Source organism: Anastrepha ludens, chromosome 5, assembly GCF_028408465.1.
Source record: "Anastrepha ludens isolate Willacy chromosome 5, idAnaLude1.1, whole genome shotgun sequence".
Taxonomy (NCBI): Eukaryota; Metazoa; Arthropoda; class Insecta; order Diptera; family Tephritidae; genus Anastrepha; species Anastrepha ludens.
Genome location: NC_071501.1, coordinates 95794394 through 95804905, shown reverse-complemented (window position 1 = coordinate 95804905; position 10512 = coordinate 95794394). Strand labels below are relative to the sequence as shown.

General features: G+C 32.4%; 1 protein-coding gene across 14 annotated transcripts in view; it reads right to left on the bottom strand.

Annotated features, from left to right (window-relative positions):
* The window catches only part of LOC128865176 (synaptotagmin 1), a 160009-nt gene that overhangs the window by 9602 nt on the left and 139895 nt on the right, over positions 1-10512 (bottom strand). For 7 of the 14 annotated variants that reach the window (XM_054105260.1, XM_054105259.1, XM_054105261.1 and 4 more), the window contains exons 10-11: positions 10121-10254; positions 112-395 (exon numbers count right to left, since the gene is read on the bottom strand). In XM_054105260.1, coding sequence (XP_053961235.1) covers positions 189-395; positions 10121-10254 — 341 coding nt within the window. In that variant the 3' untranslated portion in view covers positions 112-188. Of the gene's footprint in view, positions 1-111; positions 396-9464; positions 10255-10512 lie in introns of those variants that run through there. The other 7 variants (XM_054105254.1, XM_054105252.1, XM_054105251.1 and 4 more) reach the window with 1 other exon arrangement.

Here is a 10512-nt window from a genome sequence, read left to right as displayed (position 1 = left end):
CATTATATGTATATGAATTGCATATGTATGCACTTGTATATACATATGTATGTATGTATGTATGTATGTATGTATGTTAAGTGAAAGCACCATGGCATCATAGCTTATTACCTTGATCTTCACGTGTCACGACGTTCTACACCGCTCCTTAGCATTCATTAACTAGTTATATGATTTATCTATCCACTTTATTTCATATTCTTTAGTATCTCGTCGGTTTCCTCGGGATCCTTTAGTGTATGCCATTGAGCAATCGGTCGTCGTGGTGAGGCCAACATATCAGACCAGTGCCGCAGTTCGGTGCCTGTAGCCATACAGCCGAGTATGCAACGTCCAATTGGCTCAGATGTACCAATACGATCGTAATCCACAACAGTAACGACAAGACAGATTTTCTGATAATTTATCCAGCGCGTCAATGGTCAGCAGCAGAGCAGAGAAGTGTTTGAGAAATAAAGGCACGAGATTAGTAAAATGTAAAGAAAAGATTTAGCAAATTTCCTGCAGCTTATGCGGTCACAGTTTTGCATGTTCTTTTTAAGTATAAATTATTTGTTTATAAATGAATTTTTTTTTTTTACATAACTTTCGTTACTTTTTTTTAATTTTCTCTTTGGTTTTTGTTTCATAGTTTGTTGAAGAAGAAGAGTTTTTGTTTGTAGTTGTTATAGTAGTAATATAGGTTTTTTTTTGCATGAATATCTGGGTGAGCAGATAAGTGGGGGTTGTGCACCACATTCAACTAGTTGGTTATAACTCTAGGTATTGTGCTATTTGGCGGAATGGTGGGGACAGTGGATGGTGATTGATTCAACATAGGTACACACTTATAAGTACGTGTATGTATATGTACTAACTACAAATACTATTTATAACAACAAATAATAGTCATATGCACGTTTTGTTATAATATAAATTTGTTTTTGTTTTTTAATACTAAGGTGGTGCAAAATTTAAGGTAAAATCGGGAGCACGCTATTTGATTAACCTACGCTTTTCAGACGCTTTGAGTGCAAAAGAAGAACTTTATGGAGTTTGCTCAGATAACTTTCATAAGCAATTTTTCCAATAGGCTAACTTGCATTCATGCAACTTCACCTTTGAACCATGTGTTAACTCAGATGAGAATTTTTGTCCATTTTCGCTAGATGACTTAAGTGAGCCATAACCAACGAAGTATACATTGCAGCAAGACGAATTAATATGACACCACGCTTCGCGAAAAAAAATTCTTGAATTGGTTTGTGTTTAGTGAAGCCAGAAAAAAAGATAAATCGATATATTCTGCTCCTAAATGAGATTTCGAAGTAGACGGCTAAAAAAGATGTGCTTTTTATACATCTACTTCTGTATCGCATGCAGTAAGAAGGCAGTGGTTCCACAACTCCGTTCCACAACTCCGTTCTGGTGAAATGGATGTCGGAGCTATGGCACGCTCTGGTAGTCCAAGCGTCGAAAATATCGTGAAATTCATGAAAATTGTGAAGTCGGACTGGCATGTGAACACTTTTTTCATTTCCCAGAAACTGAAGTTAAGCCAGAAACCCACTTGGTTTTATTTGTTTAGTCTCAAGAAGAAGCTCACTGTATAGTTGCCATACGAATTGATGCAAGAGAACCTTTTGGGCCGAATTGACATTTGTGAGCCTTTGTGTTTCAGATTACGAAGTCGAACGCGGATAAAAACTGGCGATGAAAAACGGGTCATATAGTTACGTGAAGAACTGTCAAAAACGAGCGTAGTGAAATGGAGATAAGACAGTCGAAATGGTACAAAGTTTTAAACTTTTATTTACTTGGTGTTTGTTGTAGAGGGAATAGTTCCTATTTTTTTATTATTTTTCTAAAAAATTCATAAAAATTGCGAAGCGAAAAATGTACTCAAAACTGGTCAAAGTCTTGTGGTACTTTTGAGTTTTTCTATGGGTTATATAAGCAAATATATATGGGCGTATATGGGTCTATGCAAAATTTACACTTAAACTTCGTTTTCAGTTCGAATCCGCTATTGTTTAAAAATTCCATGTAGGCGTAAATTTATAAATATAATTTAATATGATTTATAACTGTAATAAATATGTTATTTAAAAAAGAGTACAGTTAACATTGAAGTATTTGAAAATTAAAAAAAAAAAAAAATTCAATAAAAAAATTAAAAATGGAAAAAAAAGTATTTTAAAGCAAAAAAAAACCTTATCAATGTTATGACGTTTAATATTTTTTAATAAACAATCGTTGAAGTGCCCATTTTAAAAATTTTACAGCTAACCAAGGCGCATTTATTGGCGAAGTAGAAAATCAAAAATTAATTCGCCTTGTTTTATTCTGAGCTGACAGCCACATGGACACGGCGAAAGAAAGAAAACAACTCAGCTGATTTACCAACAGGACCTTTAATAGATTCGCCTTGCAGCTAACATTGAAGTATTTGAAAATTAAAAAACAAAAATGAAATATTCAAAAAAATTCAAAATTTCAAATTTGAGAAAAATATAACTAGTAAATCACACGTATCATGTGAAAATAAGAAGTTTTCGCGTGTCATATTTTTACAAAAAAAAAAAAAAAATTGATTCTTCGAGACGAACGTTTAAGTGCAAATTTTGCATGGAATGACCGGCATATTTTTAATGACAATCAAATATTGGAACCTGGAATTTTGCTGCGAAATTATCTTTCTGCATTAGTCTCATTTCGGAATTACATAATTGGTATGTGAATAAGCAAAGCTTTCATATTGGAAGGGAGAAAATTCGCACTTGACACCCGAGACTTCATTACGAATTTGCGATTGGTTCTTTTGTGACCGAATTATCTCAAGAAATGGCTCGAATCGGATCTCAATTGGATGCTTAAGCCATGCGGTTTGATGTTTGACGCTTTTAGAACACTTTTGTGTGAATAAGTAAAAAAACTTTTCTATGCTGATAAACCAGTAAATATTGAGAGCTGGGAAGCTAAAGCTCCATGCGCTATTATGGCGATAAAGTTAGTTAGGCAGGAAAAATTGTACAAGCTTGAATTGCCCGAATGACTTTCAAACGATGTATGCATGACTTCAAGGAAGCCATGTTTATGTCGATATAAGTAAGCTTAAAAGTTTAAGCACCAAATGCCTTAAAATTTGCTGGTCATTGGACTTCTTTTAATTTGAAAAATTGTAACCCACTAACGACACCAGTAAGAAAAAGGAAGAAGGTTGAGGCATTCTACTCGCATACCGTAAAAGTTCACTACGGCGTGAACATTCCTCATGAATTTTAGTGATCACTAAGGACAATCAGAAAGACGAGCTTGTTCCTATAAGGCATCCGATGGCACGGGATCAGTAGAGTCTCATTTTGGCTCGGTTTATTATCATTACACTTCAAGGTTTAAATCTTATATCAGGAAACTGTACAAATTTCTTGACTGCTCTCAGTACAAAGAAACGAGTTATCTAGCACCTGTACAAATGGATAACTGATATATATTTATAAGATGGCGCAAAATTAATCATCCAATTTTTTAATAAAAAAATTATGAATTTTTTCACAGGAAAAGGAGCGTAAAGGTCGAATAAAGATTTCCATAACTCAAAATAATTTTTTTTACATTTTTTTTAAATTTTTTTTTTTTCAAAAAATCCAAAAATTCATATTTTTTTTCTGAAAAATTACCAATATTTTGATAATTTGAGATTTTCATAACTCAAAATATTTTTTTTTAATTTTTTCAAAAAAACTTATTAAAACATCTCTTTTTTTAAAAATTAAAAAAAAAAATTGTTTTAAGTTACGGAAATTTTAAATTATCACAACATTCATAATTTTTTATAAAAAAATAACTGATAAAAAAAAAACAAAAATTCATATTTTTTTTCTGAAAAATTACCAATATTTTGATAATTTGAGATTTTCATAACTCAAAATATTTTTTTTTAATTTTTTCAAAAAAACTTATTAAAAACATCTCTTTTTTTAAAAATTAAAAAAAAAAAAATTGTTTTAAGTTACGGAAATTTTAAATTATCACAAAATTCATAATTTTTTATAAAAAAATAACTGATAAAAAAAAACGTAAAATTATGAACGTAAAGTTAAGGAAATCTTTATTTTGACCTTTACGCTTATCTTAAAAATTATGAATTTTTTTTAATATAATTAAAAAAAAAATCCAAAAAAATATTTTTGGTTTTTTTCAAAAAATTCATAGTTTTTTGTCATTCAAAAAAAAAAAAAATGTTTGACTAATGGAAATCTTTTTGGCCTTTACGCTTACCATAAAAATTATCAAATTTTTTTTAATAAAAAAAAAATAGAAAAAAGTTATAGTTGGTTTTTTTTTCTTTAATTCATAATTTTTGTTTTTCATTAAAAAAATGTTTGAATAATGGAAATCTTTATTTTGACCTTTACGCTTTTCTTAAAAATTATCCATTTTTTTAATTAAAAAATAAAATAAAAAAACGTATTTAAAGTTACGGTCATCTCAAATGATCAAAAAATTGATATTTTGTTATCAAAAAATTGATAATTTTTTATAAAAAAGTTCAGAATTTTTAATTAAAAAGTTCAGAATTTTTTATCAAAAAGTTCAGAATTTTTTATCAAAAAATTCACAATTTTTTTTGAAAAAATTAAAAAAAAATATTTTGACGTATGGACATCTTTATTTGACCTTTACGCGCTCCATTGATTGCCTGTCTGTACATGTTTTACATCTCTCTAGTTCACATGTGTAAAATATGTTTCACGTACGACGCCATTTGAAGAAATTATAAATCTCCGATAGGGTGATTAATTTTGCGCCACCTTCCATATATTCACTTAAATAGCTGAGCTCTTGTAAAGTATATAATATATAAAGAAAGTGTCTACAAATCGAAAGGTTGCTAAAATGTTATAAATTTTTAAATTGTCTAGAATAATAAGAAAAAAGGTGTATACATCTCGTAAAACTTTTCTAAAGCAATAAAAGTTTTGCGGCATATAAATATATTTTATGTGTGTATACATGTTTTGGAATCTACCTTTACACTAATGTGCTTATGTTTTAAATGTTTTTTATATTTTTATATCTTTTTCTCTTTTATTTTATATGTTTTTTTGTTTTATTTAAGTAATTAAAGCTGATTTTTATAAATACAAAAAAGTGAAGCTCCAACGACAAAAATTATTAAAAATTAGCTTAAAGCATTATCTTTTCATAAAATATTTATGTGTACTAGAATTTTTGGATAAGGTGAGCGGCGGCAAGTTTTGCAAAAAATCCCATGCAAATAAAGCACAAAAAATCAGCAGTAACGGATTGTCTAGCCTAATTTCTAGCTATTCTAAGTCTAAATCTAAGTCTGTACTATGTACTCATTTCACAATGTTCGTATGTATGCATGTATGTGTGTGTAGAAAATATGCGTGTGGTTGCATTCAGCCATTTGGGGTGGTTTAAAGGCAGTGCTCGATCGCTTATCAGAAAGTTAGCATACTTAAGTATGTATGTATGTGTGTATATAAGTATAATGGCTTAAATGGAATGGCTTTGGCGCCATTCGAATACCAGTGCGATTATGTTGGTGTCAATGGAAATGAGTTGTCGCTGTGTTTCTTTTTTTCTCTCTCAGTTATTTATATGAACAATTTCTTTTTTTGTATAGTGGCTATTTGGTGCTGCGATTCATTGTTTTTTTTTTTTTTTTTTTTTTTTTTGTTTTTTTTTTTTTTTTTTTTTTTGCTTTAGCCAAAAGAATAATGTTCATTAAATACTTGTAAACGAAAATGTATAATACTCAATCCCATTTATTCGATTGTTTTTCTTGTTTAAGTTTAAAGTCCAGTACAGAGACTTTAATGTGTTTGGGTGCCAGACAAGGGGCAGAGGAGATAGAGGGTGCCGGCGCCACTGGCACAAAGCAACGCAGGCTTAGTTGGCTTTAGTTGGGTCTAGCTGACGCTATAGACAGTCTACTACTATTTAAACTACATACTTTTGTATTTGTTGTTTTTAACGTGTATGCGTGTATTGTATTGTACAATACATAGACATTTACTTATATGTACGTATATAAGAAAAAATCTTTGATTTCGTACAAGAAATTCAAGTACATATATGTATGTATATATACCAATGTGTTTTCAAAATAATATGCAAAAAACAAATGTGTATATTATTTTACTTCACCGACATCAAAATTATTTTCGTTTTATTATTTTTCTTTTTAACACTTTTTAATTTGTCTTTTTTGTTTACTCCTTTGCGCTCTTTGCATTTGTTAAATTATTGTGGCTGTTGGTTTTTCTTGTTGTGCAGTGTTCTAGTTGTTGTTGTTGTAGTTCTAGTGCTTATTATTATGATTATTATTTTTGTTGTTCTTGTTGTTGTTGTAGTTGTTCGATTTTTTTTTATTGCTGTTGTAATATCGTATCAAATCAGAAGACAGTGTCAAAACAACGAACCCATGGCGGCCGTCGTTATTGACGCCGACAATATGCATATGTACATATATATGTATGTATGTAATATGTACATTATTTTTTACGCGGTGTGACTCCCTGGGGAGCCGATCAGTAGCGAAGGTTTGTATTACTAAGTGTTTAGTTAGAAAATATAAATAGGAGTTGAAGGAGTTAAGGAGTACCGGCACTAGTTAGTGGTAAAAATATATGTATCTTGGTGGCATTCACTATGTTGTGGCAACGAGAAATACCTTGTGTAGAGTTGTGTCGCACAAATGGGTTTATACTACGTGCTGGATGGAGCTGAAAAAGTGTGTTTTATTAAATTGTACGACAAAAGCAAACTTTTTCCAAAATAACAAAGTTCCGGCAACGAATGCTCGTGGACGGTAGAAAAATTCAAGCATTTTCGCACAGTGGCGATTTGAAAGTTTACTCCTGAATTTTGGTTCAGGGAAGGAGTTTTCACCATGGCAAATCGTCATAGAAAACAGAATGATCGGACAATGGATTCTGGTGAAGACGAGAAACAACAAAAAAATTATGTGTGACGACGATTTGAAAGCTTTATCTGAACTTTGGTTTAAGTAGGGAGTTTTCACCCTTTGGACATTCTTATGGTTAATCGAAAATCGGCTCCTAGTTTTACACAAAATTTTATTTTAGGCTTTGTGTAACGCCTGGTTTAAAACTTCGAGTATTTGTGGTTGCAGTTTTCCACCGAATCATGAGTTGGAGGTAAATAAATAGTTGTGAGCCATCAATCTTACTATCCTTTCTTCTATGGTATATCTCCTGATGGCGGCGAAGTATGGCGAGATGCGCTAAGCATTGGAGGCTGTTCAACAACCGGCGGCACTCAGAGTTGTCTAAGCCCACCGCACTGTTCTGGCACTATAGTGATAAACGGTTCCCTAGACAGAGTTAGTTTACTGGGGCGGTAGCTCTTGGTCAGGAAAAATCCGAGTCATACCGGTAACGTACCTAGAACCAGCTGCCATGGGAATGGCATTGTAGTCTTTGTAATCAGCGGGGGGATACCCGTCGACCTCATGGCCCAGGAACAAATGGATGCGTGGGATTCCAAGAAGAAACACGTCATCACTAGCGCCGCGGAAGGGAGAAGATGCCAAACCACGCTGCGGTGGCAAAACCGATGTGACCGATGAACTGAGTGAGAGATGGACAGCGAATCTCATTCCATCAATAGGCAAATGGGTGCAAAGGAACTTTGGGGAAGTGAATTACTTTTTAACTCAGTGCCTCTCGGGATACGGATATTTCCAGAGATACTTATACAGCATGGGCAAGTTGCATGCACTGCGAAGCTCCGAGGGATGACGCTCAATACACGTTTTTTAGTTGTAACAGGTGGCTCGCGGAAAGAGTACGATCATCTCTCGCGGTAAAGAGATGCATCGCGGACGTACTAAGAAAAAAAAAGACTTCGACACAGTGCAACAAAGTGAAGCCTCACAGACAGCGACACAAGAAGACGAGCATATAGCATGAAAGCTGGCTACAAATACTGTCGATACAGACATGGGTGAATAGAATTCATTCTTTTTGCATGCCGTTCTGGGCTCTCCCAGAAAGTAGTGTCGGGAAGGGTGTCTCACCAGCAGAGAAGCAATTGTTTTAGTGGCCACACCACTCAATGCAGCAGATGACGGCTGTTGTAAGTGCGAAGGCATTTTGAACCCTACCTCACACACCAAAAACAAAAAAAAAATTGCTATCTATGTACAGAAAAATTTATGGCTGTTTATCTAAATTGAAATGCCTAACATGGTGCTGTTTTCCTCTCTGAAAAAAATGATTACAATTTTTTGGCTCTAGAGGAAGTCTTTTGCTCTTTAGAAGACCCATTAGCAATCAAATTTATTTGGACATCAAATGCGTTGCTCGTTAGCAGATTCATCAGTTTTATTTAGACATCAAATGTGTTGCTCATTAGCAGATTTATCAAAATTATTTAGACATCAAATGCGTTGCTCTTTAGCAGATTTATCAAAATTATTTAGACATCAAAAGTGTTGATCTATTTGGCTGCTGCCTGGCCTGACCGCTTCTACGACTATTGCTCTACCAAGTACCTTGCCACATATTTCTGTACAGTGAATACCACCTACATATTTGTTTGCATGTATTGTAAGTATATTGAATCGATTGGGTTTGAGCGTGGAGAGTGTCAAGTCAAAGCGTTTTCGATTTGCGAATTTGAAAAATTGAGTGGGAAACTCAAAGCTACATATGCGCCTTTTGCACATGCACATACAAGTGGGTGCTTGACGGACTTTTAAGACCGTCACAATAGTTCTCAAATGACATTTACATACATTTACATAAGTGTTTGGCACGTTACTTATTCTTGAGCTACATAAGAGTTGCCGTGTAATTAGAAATTTTGCGCTGAAATTTGCTTGTGTGCAAGCCATTTTTGTTTTATTGGGGGTATGCGGTTATTTGCAACACTACGTAGCCATACATTTGTTTATTTGTACGTATGTATGTACACATGTATGAGTGTAAAGCCGTTAAGTAAGTAATTTAGTATTTAGCTACGACAGCCTAAACTAGAAATTCGTAAGGACTAATCGTGCACAGTCCTACAGGATAACTCCGTTCAATGTGATTCTTTTTCTTGTATTTTATGGCTAATTTGCTTTAATTTTGAATACTAATATAAAAGCGCAATATATTGTAAATTAAACAATTGATTTTGAGTAAACGCAATTTCGTAATTTTTTCGCTTGGAAAATATGTATGTATGTATCAACAAAAACTTATTGTAACAGAAATTTTCTGTATCACATTTACATAGGTAAGCTACACAAAAATCGCCAGAGTTAAATAACATTAAAGCCAAAAACAAATGATGTGTAAGTCGGCCTCAAAGCAAAAATAAAACAAATATTTACTATACCTTTTATGAGTAATTTTTGGTATTTTTTTTTTTTTGTTGAATATTTACATAAACACGTTTTCGAATTTGTTTAAATCAAAAAAAAAAAAACTATAGGAGGCGACTTAAAAAAAAATCATAATAATAAACTCAATATATTGAAGCCTTTTCAATACAACATAGAGCGAACACCGATTACAAAATATTTATTGATTTAGTCTATGGTACGCAGTTGTTGTTGTTACTGTTTTGATTTTTTGTTATTTTGCTGTTCTGTTTGCTAAGTCTGTACGAGTACTTTTTGTGATATGTACTTATAATATTTAACGGGTTTTCTCAAATTGGCACACAGGTATGTACAAAACCTTGTAAAGAGGCTTTCAAAATATGTAGTGGTTAGTTCGCTATGAAGGGAGTTTATATTTTCTTGCTTATTTTTTTTCTTCAAAAAAACATCGATAAATTTGCAAGTACAAGGCAGGTGAGTGGGAGGGGGAGAACATTTATTATAACGTTGGTTAAGAGGTAGTAGTGGGGATAAGAGTAGTATTAGTAGTAGTTGTTGTAATAATAGTAGTTTTGGTAAGCAGTTGCTTGTGGTAAAGTAGTATTTTGTAATAGCAGTAGAATAAGTAGACTTGGTAGTAGTATTAGTAATAGTAATAGTAGTAGTGGTAGTAGTAGTAGTAGTAGTAGTAGTAGTAGTAGTAGTAGTAGTGGTAGTAATAGTAGTAGTTTTTAAGTAGTTAGTAGTAGGATAGTATAATACATTCTCGCATACTTGTATTTGTTCAAATGGTACTTCAAATGAGAACGACTCATTATAGTAAGGGTTGAGGGTGCATTTTTTGATACTTGTCTTCTTCTTTTTCAAACGTTTTCCATTTTGCATGATTGCAATTTTCACATATGGATCTATAAAAATAGAAAGAGAAAGTGAGAAAATAAAACGTAAATACAAAATTTTCAAATACGATTATATCAATTTGTTTGCAATAAATGCTTGGATTGGTTCAAAATTTCATAACATTTTTGGTTGAACTATTTGTTGCTGTCTTTTATTTCTTTTTTGTTTTTTTTTTTTTTTTGTTTTTCTGGTTTTTAAATAGCTGTAATCCAGTTTATGGATATATGTATGTAACTTGGTTATACAAATTGGCAAATTCAGTAAAA